At 38.2% G+C, this 20,745-nt stretch overlaps 1 protein-coding gene across 1 annotated transcript; it reads left to right on the top strand.

Annotated features, from left to right (window-relative positions):
• Positions 1–605: 605 nt before the first annotated feature.
• On the top strand, positions 606–1,880 carry LOC142181976 (uncharacterized). The gene is made up of 2 exons (XM_075255699.1): positions 606–1,167; positions 1,660–1,880. Exons 1-2 carry the CDS (start codon positions 606–608, stop codon positions 1,878–1,880), a joined length of 783 nt encoding a protein of 260 aa, XP_075111800.1.
• The last annotated feature ends 18,865 nt before the right edge of the window (positions 1,881–20,745 follow it).

Here is a 20,745-nt window from a genome sequence, read left to right as displayed (position 1 = left end):
GGTAACAAAGTCAAGGATTCAGCAGAACTACCTCTTCAAGTTGAACAACCTAATAACTCTGAACCATCAACTAATCCTATTAATAATCCTAGCCTTGCAGAGATGAATGAGCCTATAGAACAGGTTAGAGATACAGGGGATCCAAGGGATTCAGGGGAGGAAGTGAAACAACAACAATTTGAAGGAATTCAGAAAGATTCAGAGAAGCATCAGAAAGCAGGCCAGGGTACCCCAGGTGATGAATCAACAACCATTATACAAATTCAAGATGTCATCAGCTGTCCTAATCCATAGGTCATAACTGAGGTGAAGAAAGGAAAAATAATTATAAGAGTCTGATTCCTAAACCTATCCATAACCAGATGGTTACTCAAGAAAATAATGCAGAAGAAGAGCATGTAAAAGGGACAAAAGGGAGATATATGGATGTAGAATCCACTACCCAGAATTTCATCAATGTTGCTAGGCAAGGTGACATCTCTCTTAGGCAAATAGAGATTGGGAAATCAGCAGGAAGGGGGAAGAAAACAGCCAAAGGACACTACTGGGGTGCAAGTCCCAGGAGTTCAAACAAGGAGAACCTTTTCTAAATCAGTTAACTAATGATGAATGCTCTCATTTGGAATATTAGGCCAGTTAATACAATGCAAGCTTTTGAAAGAGTAATCACAATGGATAGACAATACCAATTTGATTTCATTGCCTTGATGGAGCCTATGCAGCAGACTAGAATTGTGGACCAGTATAGGAGAAGGCTTGGGTTTGAGCAAGTAGTGGTTAATATATCTAACAAAATATGGATTTTCATAGATCAAAAATATGATTTTTATATCCTATTCAACATGAAGCAGCAGATTACCTTGAGAATGACTGATACTGATGATCATAAGGAGTTTATTATTACCATGGTATATGCTAAATGTCATGCAATTGAGAGAATTGAGCTGTGGGACACATTATACTCATTGGCTACTGATATGTCTCTGCCATGGCTCGTGGGTGGAGACTTTAATGTGATATGGGATGAAGAAGAGAAATTTGGTGGCCTTCCAGTACATATTAATGAGATAGACGATTTTAGGCACTGTATTAATACGTGCAATCTTTTTGATCTTGGGTTCAAAGGAAGCATTTTCACTTGGTGGAATGGGATGGCTGAGGAGGATTGTATTTTCAAATGACTAGACAGATGCCTGGGCAACATGGAGCTTCAACAGCTTTGGCCAGGTTTGGAAATCAATCATCTATCCAAGATTGGTTCAGACCATAGCCCGATGCAACTTACTTGTAATCCTAGTACCGGTCCAGTCAAAAAAACTTTTAGATTACTGAATTTATGGATTAAACATGATTCATTCTTGGAGGTCGTTAAGGAAAACTGGCAGGCAGACTTTCACGCGAGCCCATATATCTTATTCAACCACAAGATGAAGAAATTGAAGAAGGCTTTAACGGTATGGAGCAAAGATACGTTTGGTGATATTTTTCAAAGGTTGGCTAGTTTGGAGGAAGTGGTCAAGGTACATGAGACTCAATTTGAATTAAATCCAACAGTTTAAAATCGCGAAAGGCTCCAAAGGGTGCAAGCTGAATTGATTCGAGTATGGGCATTAGAAGAGCATTTCTGGAAACAAAATGCTGGTATGGTTTGGTTTAAAGATAGAGATAGAAATACTAAGCTTTTTCATGCTCATGTAAATGGCAAAAGAAGGAAACTACAGCTGAAAAGAATTCAAGATAGAAATGGTAATTGGCTAGAGGAACAAGCAGATATAGCAGAAGAAGCTGTCCATTTTTTCCAGCAGCAATTTCATGAATCTAGTGTTCCAACAGATTTTACAATACTGGTTCACATGTCTGTGATGATAAATGAGGAATAGAATAGTGAGCTCACAAGACAACCAACAATGGAGGAAGTCAAGAAGGAAGTATTTGGGCTGAATGGGGACAGTGCAGGTGGACCTGATGGTTTCAATGGAATTTTTTTCCATGCTTGTTGGGAAATCATAGGTGAAAATATTCTAGAGATGGTAAAGGCCTTCTTCAGTGGGCAGGATCTTCCTAAATTTGGGACTCACACAAATTTAGTATTGTTACCAAAGAAGAAGGATGTGCAAACCTTCTCAGATTTGAGACCAATCAGCTTGAGCAATTTTTCAAATAAAATCATCTCGAGGGTGATACATGAGAGGTTGATTGATATTCTTCCTAATGTTATTTCTTATGAGCAAACTGGGTTCGTTAAAGGAAGGAGTATTATTGAAAATGTGTTACTCACTCAGGAAATAATTACTGATATTAGATTGAGAACAAAAGCAAGTCCCAATGTAGTTCTAAAGCTGGATATGATGAAGACGTATGATAGACTTTCTTGGTTTTTTCTCACAAAGGTCCTGAGGAAGATGGGGTTCTCTGAAAGGTTTATTGGTTTGATCTTTACCATTGTGTCTAACAATTGGTATTCAGTTCTTGTTAATGAGCAACCAATGACTTTTTTAAGTCTTATAGAGGAGTGAAGCAAGGTGATCCTTTGTCACCTACTTTATTGATATTGGCTGCAGAGGCAATGTCGAGGGGGCTTAATGCATTACATCATAACTTGTATTTTTGTGGATTTGGTCTACCTAAATGGAGCCCTAAATTCAACGATCTTGCATATGCTGATGACACAATTATATTCTCATCATCAGATGCCATTTCTCTAAGATTGATTATGGATGTGTTAAATTTATATAAAGCAACTTCAGGCCAATTGATTAACAAATCCAAATCTGCTATCTTTGTCCATTACTCAACAAGTGATGAGGTTGTGAGGAAGATTGAGAGAGTTACTGGAATAGGGAAAAAGGAGTTTCCATTCACTTATCTTGGCTACACTATCTTCTACTCAAAGAGAAGGATGGACTACTATGAGGGCTTAATCACTAAGGTAACGGACAGACTCCAATCCTGGAGAGGAAAACTATTATCCATTGGTGTAGATCTGTGCTGATCAATAGTGTTTTGCAAAGCATGCCTATTCACCTGCTGTCTACAGTGAACCCACCTGCATATGTTATCAAAAAGTTGCACAAACCTTTTGCTAGATTTTTTTGGAGCAGTTCCATAGACGGTAGAGCTAGACACCGGGCTTCATGGGATACTCTTTGCTTACCTCAAGAAGAGGGAGGAGTAGGATTTTAATCATTACATGACATGTCCAAGGCCATCTTCTGTAAACTATGGTGGAATTTCAGGACCAAACCATCCTTGTGGAGCGCCTTCATGAGCCAGAAATATTGTAAAAAGATGAATGCCATTATTATGCCTTGGAGACGTGGTTCTCATGTATGGAGAAAGATGTTGGAATGTAGAGACCTTATGGAGCATGAAATCCTTTGGAAATTGAAAATGGGATCATCCCCTTTTTGGTTTGAAAATTGGACGAGGTTGGGATCTCTATATTTTGTAACACCTCTAGAATTTATAGTTGATGAGGCTATTCAAAATGTGAATGATGTAGTTACTGAAGGACAGTGGAATGAGGAGCAACTTAGGGAAATTTTTCCTGATGATTTAGCATCTCACATTCCGGATAGTATACCATGCCCAGCTTATTCAGAAGAACTGGACAAACCTGTGTGGAGGTTAGACACTAGAGGTCAATTCACAGTCAAGTTTGCCTGGGAGTATTTGCGAAGAAGAAAGTATCCAGCTATATCTTACACTAACATGTGGGTGAAAGGATTGCCTTTTAAAATTTCCTTCTTTATGTGGAAGCTTTGGAAAGGGAAATTACTATTAGATGATGTAATAAGAAGGATAGGTTACTTTATGCCATCAAAATGCTGGTGTTGTGTATCTCCTAATGAAGAGACAGTAAGCCATGTGTTCTATCGTTCATACACTGCTTCAAGAGTGTGGACTTACATCTTTTCTTATGCTGGATTGTCTTTGGAGGGATTGAGTTTGCAACAGGCTATAGTGAAATGCTGGACCTTGAAGGTGATTCCTAGACTGAAGCCAATATTTCTAGCACTGCCTAGTATCATTGTGTGGGAGTTGTGGAAAAGGAGGAATAACAATAAACATGGGGAGCCAATGTCTACTAATAGGGTGGTGTATCAGGTATGCACGACTATTCAGTCACTTATCAAGGTAAGAAAACCTGGGATAGCTAAGGTACCATATAGGTGGCCAGACATACTGAAAATGATGGAGAACTATACTCCCAAGCTGAAGTTCAATAAGGTGTTATGGGAATTTCCAATGCATGGTTGGACAAAAATAAACACTGATGGGGCATTGAGTGTTAACCTAGGAAGGAGTTCAATTGGTTTTTGCTTGAGGAATGAGCAAGGAGATTTGCTATATGCGTGTGGTAAGGAGATTCAGGAGGTGACAAATACACAGGCAGAAGCTAAGGCTATACTGGAGGCATTGAAACATAGTTTGGCTGATGGCATATCAAATATTTGGGTGCAAACAGACTCAATGTTGCTCAAGAGGGTGATTGAAGGGGACTGGAAGCCACCTTGGATTATTGAGGAAGAAGTGATGGAGATAAGGCAGATGTTGAGCATATCCAATGGCAGAATAACACATATATTTCAAGAGGGGAACAAATTAGCGGATCATTTGGCAAATTATGCTCTTGATCAGGGGTATATTGAATGCTATTCATTCCATCAGCTAGACACACAACGTATGAGGCTATTGAATGGGGATAAATTTCAATGTCCATACTTGAGAGTAAAGATAGCAAAGAATTAAGGTGCATGGAGGCAAGGAGGAAAGATATAATGGAGCCAATTTATGATCATCATGTACAAATCCTGTGGGAAGAGTACATGGTGATGATGGTTTTATCTAACAAGGTTTTCTTTTTGCAGGTCAAGTTGCTGCACCTATGGCTTGCCTGTTTATGGATATTCAGATGGTGGTATTAGAGTTTTGCACTCAACCCATTGGAAGGAAGTCTAGGGCATGCATAGGTAAACTTTGCAAGCAGGACTCAATGATACTTAGACTATGCTTCAGCATCTGGTGTAATTAGAAAATCAGAATAACAATAGGAGATATTGGTCCCAGAATGTTTAAGCGAAATGGGCAATCTGGAGTAAATGATATAGGGGATGGTAAGGTAGTCAATGGATAAAGGGAGTCAGGCAATGCTAGGTGTAATTCTATTTGGTAGGAACATAGAAGAGGTAAAATTTAGGAGCCAATATCAGTGTTCAATATAGGTAGGAAATAGGGCTGCTGATATAGCAGCAGCAGGAATTGCAGGCAAAGTACAACAACAACAAAAGAGAGTCTGGGGAGTAAGAGAATGGAGGGAGTGGTATAAGGATACAGGGAGTCAGGCAGTTCTTGATGTTCAGAGTTTACAAGAGGCAGAAACAAGAAGTCAGGAGCAGGAGGAGGAACATGAAGAAAAATGCAGAAATATGCAGCAGCAGGAGTACTGGGAGGAAGTTGGCTGCATGCTATATGGTAACATGGAGGAAATTTGGAAAAGGAAAGCTGAAGGGGGATTCATGGGCAAATATAAGGGTAGTAGGATAGACAAAACAAGGAGGGGAGTTGTGGAAAAAATGAACAAGGCAGGGGGTTTAATGAGGGAACTAGACAATTGCTATAGTCAATATCATCAAATCTTTCAGGAGGAGATGATAGTGACAAATATTTTTACTAACCTTGTTTTCTTTTTTTGCAGGAAATGTTAGTGTACTCATGCCTTGCCCCCTATTACGACTTAATGGGTGGTATTAGCACTATGTGCTCATTCCCTTGAAGAAGGAAAAGGGGCATGCACAAACATGAGATTTGTGAGTAGGATCTTAATGCATCATTGGGTGTTCAGCATGTGTAAGGGCAGCAATGGGGCATGTTGGCTTGAAATCTCAATGCTGCAGGTCTATACCAGATATCAACTTTATCTTCATACAAGGGCATCAAAAAGACACTTGATGGCAATACACGATTTAGAAGGCAAAAGCAGCATAGTAAAAGAAGCTGATTTTCAGGATATTAGTTGTAGGTTTTGGAAAAGATTTCTGGGTAACAGGACTGTGTTATGGAACTTCTTCCAAATGCAGTATAGGTTTACAATAACACTGAAATTATGTAAGGCAAAAGCTTCATCTGGAAACACAAGAACCAGTCAAGAAAGTGGTTTCCTAAACACTACAATGGAGCAGATATGGAGAAGACTTGTAACTTGGCACTTTGGACTGCACTTAGCAGGCAATAATGGTTTAATTTGGACATACATATCAATACAAAATTGGAGATGGACATAGTATGGAGGAAATCATGCAAGGAATGTATCAAGAATCACCAACAGATTGATCAACAATGAGGGCAGAATAGAGAGGAGAAGACAAACGTGGACAACAACAATGCATCAGATGGATCACAGGTTCAGTTGCAGATGGTATGTAGCAGTCATTAGGGAACTTCTAGATACTTAGACATAAATAAGGACAATACAACACCAAGGAAAAGAGGTTATCATCTTCAGCACACTATCAGAAACACATGTGCAGATTCACAAGGTTTATCTTGGCAATTAATGGCTAGTTCTGATGCAGCATTGATTTAAATTTTCTAGTACACACTTTGTGATACCAAAGTTAAGTTCATTGTTTAACGTTGGTAATAGGAGGAATATAATTAGCAAATTTTATTACTTTCATATTGTAAGACCTCCTGACAACGTATTCAGTTTTTTATTTTCTTTATATAAATAAAACTAGCGCTAGGCACATCGCCTAGTGGATTGCTTAAAAAAAAGAATAAGGATTCTTTAACATCTTGCTCAATGCATTATTTCCAACTCCGCGCTATCCAATAGAAAAAGAATGTATTGTCTATATATCACACTACTCGTGTCATATTTTTGGTGTTGTTATATATTATAAGAACTAAACCAGTAACGAACTTGAAAAACTTAGACTATACCATTTTGAGGTTCGTAACTAAAAAAGCATAATTGCAAGGAAAAAAAGATATTTATTTCAGAATAATTAAAAAAAAAGGTTACTTCCTTAGTCTCATTTTGTGTGAAAATGTTTGGTTGAACACCATATTTATAACGACCCGACTGGTCGTTTTGAGCAATTGTGTCCGGTTTGGTAGTTTAAGGTCATGAGAAGCTTCATATTATGTGTATCAACTTGCGTGCATGGTTGGATTCTGTTTCCGGATTAATCAGAGTCGAATTGGAAGAAGGAATATAATTTTGGAAGCTTAAGCGGTGAGAATTTGACCGGAATTTGACTTTTAGAGTAAACGGCTTCAGAATGAGTTTTGGGTGTTGTCAGTAGCTTTGTATGGCAATTTTGAACTTAGGCGTGCGTTCGGATTTGGATTTAGAGGTTCGTAGGGTAATTTGAGGCATTTCGGCAAAAGTTGGAAAAGTTGAAGTTTGGAAAATGGAGAAGTTTAACCCATAGTTGTCTTTTGTGATATCGGGGTCGGAATGCGATTCCGAGAGTTGGAATAGCCCCGTTATGTTATTTTGAACTTGTCTGCAAAATCTGGCATCATTCCCGATTGATTGGATAGGTTTTGGCACGAGTTTTGGAAGTTGGAAGGTTTGAAAGTTCCTAAATTTGATTCATGGTGTGATTCGTCGTTTCAGCATTGTTTGATGTGATTTGAGACCTCGAGCGAGTCCGTGTTAGGTTATATGACTTGTTTGTATGTTTAGACAGGGTCCCGGGGGCCTAGGGTGTGTTCCGGGTAGGCCACGAGTCATTGTTCCCTATTCTTGGATTGCTGATATCTGTTAGTTGGTTTCCTTCTCCGCATTTGCGTCTGCTCCTCCGCGTTTGCGAAGAGTAATCTTGGAGGAGGAATCTATTATTCTTCGCGTTCACATTTAAACTCTCACGTTCGCGAAGGTTTGCCTTTGTCCTTCTTCGCGTTCGCAGTCACTCCCTCGCGTTCGCATAGTAGAATTAGGAGCTGGGGGGCTGGTGGCTATTTCTTCTTCGCGTTCGCGTCACATTCTCCACGTTCGCGTAAGCCTCTGTTCTTTACTCTCCGCGTTCGCGTCCCTTAGCTCGCGTTAGCGATAGCTTTTCTGGTAGCTTCAGTCTCTCTTCTTCGCGAATGCGATTATCCTTCCGCGTTCGCGATGCACAAAATATGGGCGGACAGAATATAATTCCAAATCGAGGGTTATACTATTTTCATCATATCTTGACTTCTAAAGCTCGATTTTGGGAGCTTCTTTGTGGGCCTTTCAAGCAATTCAATTGGGTAAGTATTCTCCACCTAGAATCTAACATATTCCATGATTTTATCTTCTTTTTCATCATTTAATTTGTGTTTTGGGTTGGGAGAAATATTGGTTTTTGAAGGAAATTTCTAAAATGAAAAATCATGATTTGAGGGACCAAATAGTATCGGAATTTGATAAATTTTATATGGTTGAACTCGTATAGGAATGGGTATTTGATTTTTGTAAAATTTGTCGGGTTCCGAGGTGCGGACCCGGGGGTAGACATTTGGACCAATTTTTGGGTTTTGTTAAAAATTGAGACTTTATGATTCGGAATAGTTTCTTATGTGTTTTATTTGTGATTTGAAGTTAATTTGGTTAGATTTGAGCCGCCCAGAGGTCTTTTCACCCGAGAAGTGCATTTTAGAGTATCGGTTTGTCATCCTTGAGGTAAGTATCTTGCCTAACCTTGTGAGGAGGGCTTTCCTTAGGATTTGAGTCTTCTATGCTAATTGTAGTCCGTGCATGCGAGGTGACGAGTGTGTGCTCGGACTTATTTGTGGGAAATTTTTCTTTAGGGTTCTTAGGTCCTTATGTTCATTATGTGGGAAGTATTCCATTATGATTGAGTTTCTTAATTGCTTAAATTACCTCTATATGCTCCATATGATGTTGTTAGCTTTCCTCAAATTCTTACTTGTTACTTGACCCTTAATTGCCTTAATTGAAGTGATTGCCTTCCTTATTGTTTTGATACTTCTTGATTGTGAGTTCCTTTATGACTTCATGGCAATATATTATATATCCAATTGTTGTGGTTACCAGTGTAGTTATCACGTGCTTATTATGTCTTTTTGTTTTGTTAAGGTTATTATGCTTCTTGGTTTTTTCGTGATCCTTAGTATGTACTATTCATGCTTAAATCGATGATTATTCATGTTGAACAAAACTTATGACATTCCCTTGGTAATTGACCATTGTTGAATATTGACTCAAGTTGAGATCTATATTGCGAAGCTAACTGTTGAAACAAGATTGGTTATTGTTGATTGCCTTGCCGGGAGGTTATTGTTTCTATTGTTGATTCCCTTGCCGGGATGTTATTGTTTCTATTGTTAATTCTTTTGCCGTGATGTTATTATTTCTATTGTTAATTCCCTTGTCGGGATGCTATTATTTCTATTGTTGGTTCCCTTGGCAGGATGTTATTGTTTCTATTATTGATTCCCGTGCCAGGATGTTATTATTTCTATTGTTGATTACCTTGCCGGGATGTTATTATTTCTATTGTTGATTACCTTTCCAGGATGCTATTGTTTCTATTGTTGATTCCTTTGCCGGGATGTTATTGTTTCTATTGTTTGGGTGAGGAAGAGCGTAAATCACGAAGGGTGATGTCGTGCATGATATTGTGAGGAAGAGTGTAAAGCACGAAAAGTGATGCCGTGCATGATATTGTGAGTGAGTGTTAATGCACGAAGGGTGATGCCGTGCAGATATTGTGAGTGTTAATGCACGAAGGGTGATGCCGTGCCACATTATTGAGAGTAAAAGCATGAAGGGTGATGCCGTGACATGATTATGAGATAGTTAAAGCATGAAGGGTGATGCCGTGCACATTTCGATTTATGCATATGGTGAGGAAGAGTGATAAAGGGTGATGCCGTGCACTTTCTGTTTATTGTGTTTAATTGTGGTTATCAATTCAAATATTTTAACTATTCAGATTCCTTTACTGCTGTGATCCTATGTGATGAAACCCCATAGTGTTTTCAATACTTCGCTGTATATATATATGTATATATATATATTATTACTTCAAATTTCAATAATTGATTCATTTTTAATTCAATTAGTTACTCAATTAAATTCCTTTAAATCGTCTGAGGTTGTATTTTACTTAAAAAGGAATTTCTACTAAGTTAATTTATTAAATCCCATGTTAAAAGTAATAATTCATTCGATGTTGTATTTTAATTGAAAATGGTACTTTCTTTAATCAAATGATTTCTAAAAATAACTTCATCTTTTCTTGCTGAGTTCCTAATTGGTCTAGAAGCTGTACCCTACTTATTGTTATGTAAATGAGGCTCCTTGAACATCTTAATTGCATTGGTTATAGACCCTATGTACTGAGTAACATTAGAACATTGTTGTGCAAAGAAGATAGAAATATGTGGGCACAAGGTGCCGTGTGTGCTAAAGGTTTGGTAATTAAGGTTATGATATGAGACATCGAGTTTGAGATGGCTGGAATTGTGCATCGAAAATGATATGATTTATTGAGCTTACATCGCCTTCCTTGTTTGAGTACATTTCTACTTATCTGTGTTCCAGCTATGTTGGTGTTAATTTATTTGGTTATCTTTCATTTCCATCCGTGTTTCTCTCTATTGTTTCTACCGAGTGTAGTTTGTTCTTTCCCTGCTGTTGATATTACTTTGCCATTTTAGGTTGATAGTTTATTATCATATCCTATTCAATTTATTTGACCAGTAGGAGTCTGGACTGTTCCTTGTCACTACCCCACCGAGGTTAGTCTTGATACTTACTGGGCACCGCTGTGGTGTGCTCATACTGCACTTCTGTATATTTTTATGTACAGATCCAGGTATTTGATTGGTAGTAGCTGTGCAGATCATTGCAGTGGAGACTCAAGGTAAATCTGCTGCTGTGTTGGCATGCCTCGGAGTCACCTTCATTTGTATTTATTTATATATGTTCCTTTATTTCGGGACAGTGATGTATTTATTTGTATAACTACTATTAGAAAAGCTTATGACTTGTACCACCGGTTTTGGGAGTTGTAATTTGTTAAGAGTTATTTAAATTAATGTTAGCAAATACAAATGTTACCTCAGTTAATGTTAGGCTTACCTAGTTTAGAGACTAGGCGCCATCACGACTCTTTCAGAGGGATTTTGGGTCGTGACAATATTGTATGACCCAAAATTTAGATCTAGGTGTATACGATAAGATTTTGTAATAAAGTAAGATTAATCTTAGCCAATATTAATATCCAAAAGATAGACCAAATATTATTATAATAAGATCCCACATGTGCTATTGAGTAGCACTAAATAACAACATTAATGATATGATCAATGATTCAAGAATATGGAAGATAGCAATAAACAACAATAAATATCATTTAAATAAATAAATGGGTAGAGGTCACCCGAAAAGGATGAGATTCCTCAATAATTCTTCTGACAAGGATATAAAATAATAAGTCTTTGAATATTTGGATCCTCCATGGATCGTGGAAGAAAGGGTAGATAAAGATGTGAAAAAAATGTGAGCTTTGTATGTATATGATAAAGGAAGAATCTTCAGAGAATGTAAATGTCTTCTTTTCTTACAATGAATGTTCTATCCCCTCTATAACTACATATCTTTCTATTTTGAAGAGTACATAGGCCACAAAACGTTAAATAGTACAACTGAGAGGAATATTCACTGAAATATTCTTTGGGGAACCATAATCACAAAACTAGCCGTTACTGCTTTAATAAAGGGAGTGCTCGTCCTCATCTTCATTCTCTATTGAGCCACCTCGACCTCGTCGACGACATGTTGTTTTCTTATGACATTGACAATTTGAAGCTAAGTCATTATATCTTGTTGACAACATATGGCAGCCTTTGAAGGCCCCTCGTAATGTCAACTTGGTCCACATATAATCATGGTAATTTTAGCTCATACAGTTAGTCCCTCCACTTGTTGAGGTCGTCCTCGTGGGCGAGTTCAATGAGCGAATAACAATGGTCATGGTCGTTGTCAAAAACGGGCGATGTGGCATTTCGCGGACCACATATCTCAAATCTTAAATTTTCCTGGTGATTTAGCAGAACTAACTTGTCAAGGAAAAAATGTAATGTCATTGTAAGGCCCCGAAAAATTTCGCTAAGTAATTTAGGATTTTGTGGTGCCAGGTACGCTAATTATAATATTTCACGTGCTATTAATATGATGGACATCAATTGGATATGGTAATAAGTGTATAAGTCTTATAATAAGTAATGTGGGGTCTAAGGAGAAGCCTAAGTCTAAGTCAAGTTAGAAAATTACATAATAGGCTAAAATTCTAAATGAGTTCGCACATGTCCACACTATGGACGAGAATATACAACTATATATAAGGTGTTATGTGATGAACAATCTATCAAAGTAAATATCTTCGAGTCTAGTTTCTAACGCTTCAAACCGTTCGTCATTTGGACACTCCTACAAAAAGTTATGGTCAAATTACTAAAAGCTGGCATAATGCAATTCTACGACCATTCTGCGACTATTATGCAACTGCAGAAGTGGTTATGCGACCGCAAAATGGTCACAAACTTGTCTAGTTAAGCCCAGTTCTGGGCACCAATTTCGCGATTCATTCTGCGACCCTGCGGTCCATTCTTTGACCGCAGACTCGATTTCGGAGGCTTATTTTTCCTATTTTCATAACCCAACCCCATTTTGATAAATAGGTTTTGGGGCTTTATTTGGGGATATTTTCTAGTGAATCTAGAGAGAGGTAAGAGCATTTAGAGAGGGAATGAGGAACCTAACATCCTAATCGTCCAATCTTGCACAAATTCTCAAGAATCAAGGAAGCTAATCTCTAGATCACTATTTTTCCGTGTAAGTCCTACTTCTAAGATTTCATATAAGAGGTTATGAGTTCAAATACATATTGTGAGGTTGGAAATAGGCCATGCATGTGACGTTAAGTTGTTGTATGAGGGGATAAATGAACCATTATGGTAGTTTCTTGTTGAAATTTGTTGAAGGAGGAAGGGATTACAATTTTAGATCCTTGTAGTCTATTTTCATGATAGGTGTTTGACAAAATTCCTAGGAGAGTTACACCATGGAAATATTTCAAATTATTAATCAATTATCGCTATTATTGCTAGATGGTAATTGTAGTAACTTAAGGAAAGCTCAAACAAGGTATGTCGACTAAACTTTCTCTCTCGGAATTGAATTCCATAATGTTTCCGTAAGTTTAAGTATGATCGACCCAAAATCCATGATGTCTACGTTCCGAGTTATCCCCTATGAACTTATAAACTTGATTATTTTGAAGGAGCCTTATATCGAAAGATTGATGTTTAAAGTATGGTTTGCTTATTAAAATGGTACGGCTTTGAGTTGTATTTTAAGTGAAAACTAGTATACCAATTGGGTGAGGAAAACTCAATATGCTTAGTACTCCTAATTGCTCTTATGTGTACCAAATGTCTCGGGTGAGTGTATCTCGTTGTTGATAATCTATAAAGATGTTTGAAAATGAATTAAATGAATTGGGGAAATAGAGTGTGGATAGCGTGCCAAGAACTTAAGTTATAATTGTGCCTAGTGATGCCTATGAAATGAGAAAATATGAAACAAATTATTAAATGAGCCTCGACTTTACTGTTCATAAATGACTTCAAAATAGAATGGCCTAAAGGCTTTTGTACTTAATTTATGCCCATAAGTGGTTGTTTTAGATAATGCTTTGCCTTATAAATATATCTAGTATGATCCGAGTTCTTACATACTCCGATGTTGAAATTGTACATTATTGTGATTGAAAAAGAGTAATTCAAGGATAATTGGTGTACTACTTGTTTATGACTTTGATGTGTGTTTCTATTGTTGGTTTGTATATACCCTTCTTTGGGAAGAACCCTTTGTGTTTAAAGTTCCATTACTAACGCACTTGAGGTATATGATTTCTGGAATATTCTATATATTGGTATTTGGTGGTAATCCTTGAAATTAAATGAAGTGAAAGTATGAAATATTAATAAAATGTGACCATCATGCCATGAATAATGAATATTGTGAAAGGCCCAAAGAGCCAAGGAAATATTGTTATTACGAGAGGTCGAAAATGATAATAAAGATCTATACAATGTGAAAGATTCTGAGATTAAATTTCTATTTATGTTACCTTTGTGTGTAAATCAACTAAAAATATTTTTGGGAGTATCATTAGCAAAACCGAGGAAGGGTGGTTCATAAGGCCCACACCTGAAACTGTACGTGTCGGTGTAGGGGTGGATTGTGATTATTCCCCTCGTTTGGGATGAAGTTGAAATGCTGCTGAAATTGTGATTATTCCCCTCATTTGGGATGAAATTGAAATACTGCTGAAATTGTGATTATTTCCCTTAATTGGGATGATATTGATAACAACTGTGAATTGGAAAAGTCAACCCACACGGCATATGTGGGAAGGTGCCCTAGCTGATCGGGTGGAGATTAGACGCCATATTGCGCACATGGTGGTACTGTGCTGGAAATTAGAACTGGAAATTTAAACTGGAAATTGCGATTGTGGTAAATATCTCCAAGGAGACGACATAGCCGATCGGGTGATGATCGGACTCCGTGCTAACAAAGACGGTGGTATATCTTATATCGGTGCTACTGATCTCCCAACCAAATATATATTTTCGTACTTTAAGAGAAATCATTATGTTTCAATTGGACATTTGGATATTGTTGATTGTGACTTGCTGTTTCTATTGTGTCACGACCCCGAATACCCGATCGTGATGACGCCTATCACATTACTAGGCAAGCCAACCCAAACCATTAACCACAACAAGTCCTTTTATAAAACCATTTTCTAACATAGGTTTAGATACCAAATTTCCATAATAAGTGTTTAAGACAACAAAATATAATCGGAAGTCAAATAAACATGAACTACACAGCCCCAAATATCTGGTGTCACGAGTCTAGAGCCTCTACTACATAACTGACTGTATGATATAACATAAGTCTAGAAAATGTAGAAAAGAACAAGATAATAAGGAGAAAACAGGGTTGCAGATGCCATGCATCTACCTTGAAATCTCCGGTAACCTCTGGGTTAGCTGAGGACCCTTACTCTGCCACTCGGGCACCTGGATCTGCCCACAAGGTGCAGGAAGTAACGTGAGTACACCAACTCAGTAAGTAACTAAAGTAAATAAGGTCTAAAGTAGTGACGAGTAGTTAAAAATCATATAACTGAATAAACAATAGGATAACAGGTCAACTTCACAGTTTAAAACCAGTTTCGTCGTAAAATCATCAATTTCAGTTTAAACACTTGAAATCATATACTTAGCAATTTTCCAACAGAGGCTTATTTAAAAAAGAAGATTGATATCATTGAAAACATCATAACTGGGCCCCTAGGGCAAGGTATCACTCAGAATATGGCCTCTCGAGCAGCCTCTCAATCACTCGTGACTCACTCTCGTCACTCAGTACTTACTCTCAGCACTCAGGCTCATTAATGTCTCATAATAATAGAAATCATAGTAACTACTACGGTGTGCAGCCCGATCCGTAATTTATAGTCGACTACGCTCACTAGGGGTGTACAGACTTCGGAGGGGCTCTTACAGCCCAAACGTCACATCGCTGCGGCACGCAGCCCGATCCAATATATATATCGCTGCAGCGTGCAACCCGATCTAGATAAGTATCACTGCGGCGTGCAGCCCGATCCATAATATATACATATAATATCCTCACTATTAGGTTCTCAACCTCTCTCAGTCATTAACTTCACAGCCTCTCGGGCACAATAATAGAAATTAGGGAACTCAGCCCAAACAATCCTCACAATTAGAAGTGGAGTGATAAAACCAGTTTTAAACATTTAAACAGGTAAAACATGACTACGGATATGCTTTCAACAAATAAAGTTAGAAAAAACAGTAAAATTGCCCGTATGGGTATCAACAGGCCAGCGCAAGGCCCCAAACATGGCATACATCCCATAATATAGTATAAATGACTAAAGTACGAAATATCATAAGGTTTCAAATCAAATACGCGGCTTAATAGTCGCTACGGGACGGTCCAAGTCACAATCCCTATCGGTGCATGCCCATACGCTCGTCACCTAGCATATGCGTCATCACATTTATCAAAACAAGTCAAATACCGGGGTTTGTACCCTCAATTCCAGATTTACAATGGTTACTTACCTCAAACTGGTGAAAATACTACTCTGCGACGCCTCTGCCCCTCGAATTGGCCTCCACTCATGTCGAATCTATTCAAAATCAGAATCACAACGTCAAAATATACTCAGGGAATGAAGCCCAAGCGAAATTAATCAAATAATACCAAAAATCCCAAAATTGGCCAAACCTGACCCCGAGCCCACATCTCGAAATTCGATAATTTTTACATCAATAACTTTCTTATCTCCCTACGAGTTCATAAATATCAAAACTTCTGCAATTCGACCTTAAATGGTCCTTCAAATCCTCAAGCAAAGGTCTAAGTTTCCAAGCCCTAATTTCCCCAATTTTTGCCCTTAAATTCCATCAATAAAAGCTCTAATCCGTGAAATAGTAGCATAGGAACAAGTATTTTTGGTCCAAATTCCTTACTTTAATGAAATTTACTTGAAATCCCTCTTCAAAATCGTCCAAAAAGCTCCCAAGCCGAATTATAAATGGTGAAAATAGCTCAAAATCGCGAAGAACACAATTTATACCTTCTGCCCAGGCATTTTCGCATCTGCGGCCCTATTTATCGCTTCTGCAGTACCGCATTTGCTGTTATTCATCCGCTTATACGAAAATCACTTAACTCACCACTTTCCGCATCTGCGGCATCGCAGGTGCGGTACCTATAACCGCTTCTGGGGTTTCTTGACACCTTACTATATTTTGCTTCTATGGACCCTTTCCCGCATATGCGGCGTCGCACCTGCGGTCCCCAATCCGCAAGTGCGGAAATACTAGAAGCAGCACAATATGCAGCTGCAACAATTCCTCAAACTCCCCGTCGACCATCCGAAATCACCCCGAGGCCCCCAGGACCTCAACCAAAAGCACCAACGTATCCCAAACCTTATTCAAACTTGTAACAATCTTCAAAATACCTCAAACAACATCAAATCAACCAAAATACACTGGATTCAAGCCTAAGTTCCCAAAATCTTCCGAATTTCGCTTTTGATCAAAAACCCAACCAAACCACGTCCGAATAACCTGAAATTTTGCACGCACATCCCAAATGACACAACGGAGCTACGACAACTCTCGAAATTCCATTCTGACCCCTATATCAAAATCTCACCTATCAACCAGAAATCGCCAAAAATCTGATTTCGCCAATTCAAGCCTAAATCTACTTTGAACCTCCAAAACTCATTTCGATCACGCTCATAAGTCCCAAATTACCTCCCGAAGCTAACCGAACCATCAGAACTCACATCCGATCCCTCTAACACATAAGTCAATATCCGGTTGACTTTTCCAACTTAAACTCACTCTAAAGAGACTAAGTGTCTCAAACCTTACCAAATCCTTTCCGAACTCGATCCGACCGACCCGATACCACATAACACGGATAAACAAAACATAAAGAGGCAGAAATGGGGGAAACGGAGTGGAAACTCATGAGACGACTGGTCGGGTCGTCACATATTATTTCTTTTCTTATATGGTTATTCTATATTGAAAGAGGACTTTTAGCTATACATACTAGTGCTATTTGACGGCACTAACATCCCTTTTGCCGGGGGCGCTACATATTTAAATGGATATAGGTGGTTTCATAGCTGACAGTGTTGGTCGTAGCTAGTGGCGCATCCTTTTTTCAGCTGACTTGGTGAGCCCCACTTCATTTTGGGTTCATGTATCTTTCGTTTATCATGTACTTTGTATTTTGAGGTATAGCCGGAGCCTTGTTGCCGACATTTCCATATTATTCTTAAGTTGTATTTAGAGGCTCCGTAGACAGTTGTGGGTGGTGTTTTATGTGGGGAATCTAACTAGAAATGTTGGTTTTTGGCAAAAATATTTTTTTCACTAAATCTATAAATTTGTAATATGTTGTTAGTATGAATGAAGTTGTTAATGGAAATGAAATGAAGTCGTAATGAAATATTTTTAGAATTTGATTGATGGAGTTCATCTTTTCTTTATTCATGAATTAGTTTGGGTAGAATGAAATCTGACAGGCTTGCTCAATCGGATTTACTCAGTTGAGCACCGGTCGTGCTCTTCGATTTTGGGGCATGACAAACTTGGTATTAGAGCATAAGGTTTAAAGTTTCCTAGGATGTCTCGGAGCCGTGTCTAGTAGAGTCATTCTTATCGGTGTGTTGTCGATCACATCTATAATTAGGAGGCTACTTGGACATTTAGGAATTTCACCCTTCTTTGATACTCCAGATTTTGCGGTAGAGTTTAAGATAGGGAGCTAATTTCCTCGCTATGTCTTATTCTCAAGATGAGTGATCTTGATACCATAATTTGCGAGTTTGAAGTAGTAAGGAGGGAATGAACCCACCATTGAATTTGAGGGAGAGTGCCCAAGGATTTGTTAGGAGAATGTATCGAGCCATGGAGGGATTGGTAGAACTTGTTGCTAAGGGGAGTACCCTTGTTCTTATTAATGTTACTGCACCACCAGATCATGTGGTATGTTAGTATGGTACCAATGTATGTTACAGATGTGGAGTCAGGGGACATCAGTTAAGGCACTGCCCCGCCAATCTAAAGTTACCAAGTAAGTCACTCCTTGCTATATTGTTATGAACACCGCAAGATTTTTCCTTGTTGTATATGTGCATCCATATTGAAGAGTTCTCATAAACACGGTTTTAACAAGATGTTGAATCACAAAGCATTGCATGTACATACTCTTTGAACGAGATACATTATTCGTGAATCTACTCTATCACAAATTCTCTTATTTACAACCTCTTATGGGATTGAGCTCTATAATTATGTCCTTGAATTGAGTTATAACTCTAGGATTAATACTTCCTACTTGCTTTCCTAAATTCTCAACAAGGGACTATACTTGATAAATTTCTTACAGAATCGTTTTATTTAATGGGCAATATATGCTCACCTGTGCCTATGCATGCACCGTCGTAAAGTTTACCTATGCGGCGTCAAGTTCCATTAAAGTAAACCAGTGTTGCGATCCTTCTATAGTCACTCTTTTTCTCACTGGTGTATATAACTTCTATGGTTTGAACAGTCATTCTACTCTCTTGCGAGTATCATCATGAAACCTTCTCACTGTCTAGCAACATAAGAGCATACCTTAGCACCTATCATATGAGTGCATGTCAAACGAAATGGTCACTGTGTGCATAAATTCTCTCTGAAAATTGAGATCCTCACATCTCCATCATTGGAAGATCTTGTGTCTCCATCTTAGTATAACCTTCGTGTCCACTTGGGACATCCCGCAATAAGTAGCTCACTTTGTTCCTAGTATGTGGTTGCCCGTGACGTGGTCTTGTATTGTAGTTTGGGAGTTAATATAGCAAAAGCATGTCCAGCTTATGACAAATGTTTATTTTCTCTTTATACCTCCACGACATGTGTTAGTTGTGTTCCTTAGTTAGCGAATTAACTGTGCTAGTTTCCCAACACTTGTTCGATAACCATGAGAGAACGTGTCCTTCTACGTGTCACTATAACACTTCCTTTCTTATAAGGACCCTTAATAGGCTCTCCGTCAAGACCAAATGCACCTTTGGGGGGTTATCATAGCACAATGCCTACTTTTCATGTTTTCCTGTCTTTCATTAGCATCTGGGTACTTCTCAAGTCAAAATCCATGGAGAACTCATTATTAATATCTGAAAACCTTCCGTGATTATTTTATAATGTCTCATTGGGTTTCGTTGTCTTTACATACTCGACTTCTAGAATCATTGACTATTTCATTGTCATGTGTGAGGAGTTTTGCTATCCTTGGTATTCCACCTCCCTGGGTGGATAGGAGTTTTATTTGTCTTTCTCCCCGGAGCATCATGTTAACCATTAGAAACCCTCTAACCAATACATGATTTCACCCCGATATTATGATGTCCTAGATATGTGGTTTCAATCGTGAAAGGTTGAGAATAGATGCTTTCAGATTTTTGCACATATCATGAGCATATTGATTTGGAAGACAAGTTGTCGTATCTTTAGTTATCTCATATAGGGTCAATTATCCGGAAGGGTTAAGCTGTTTGAATTATGATAATCTCATAAGTGTTTAACTTTTTTTCATCCTCATGGGCTTGTGGCATAGATTGCTTGTGTCAGTTAATGTTAGGAGTATAATTTGACTTCATTTATTTCTTTTGAAATCTCTATCACATCCATGTTGCAAGAATCTTACCATTTTGAGCTAAACTGATATTCCTTACACTCAAGGAAACAACCGGTGTAACATACTTGACCACTTCTTCTTAGAGCTTACTATTGTCGGGCAAGGCATATATGGAAAGGAACAATTGTTACTATCCCTTGCATACCTCGTTGCCTCCCAAGAATAACTGATGCTAGAATCTTCATCCTCCTGATCATGCCTCCCATGTATCTCATGTCTAAAAAGACCCACTTCTTTTAGATATCAGGATCACGTACATGGTTCCCACATTATCAATGCGTGCTAGTTACCTCTATGCCTCATTTGTCTAATAATTGATGTTGTCACAATGATTAACCATGTCAGCATTGTTAGTAGCAATCTTCGTGTCTCTTAGTATATGACCTGATAAAATACTCTACTCAACACAT

The sequence above is a fragment of the Nicotiana tabacum genome, chromosome 6 (genome assembly GCF_000715075.1).
Source record: "Nicotiana tabacum cultivar K326 chromosome 6, ASM71507v2, whole genome shotgun sequence".
Taxonomy (NCBI): domain Eukaryota; kingdom Viridiplantae; phylum Streptophyta; class Magnoliopsida; order Solanales; family Solanaceae; genus Nicotiana; species Nicotiana tabacum.
This window is presented reverse-complemented; position numbering and strand designations above follow the sequence as displayed.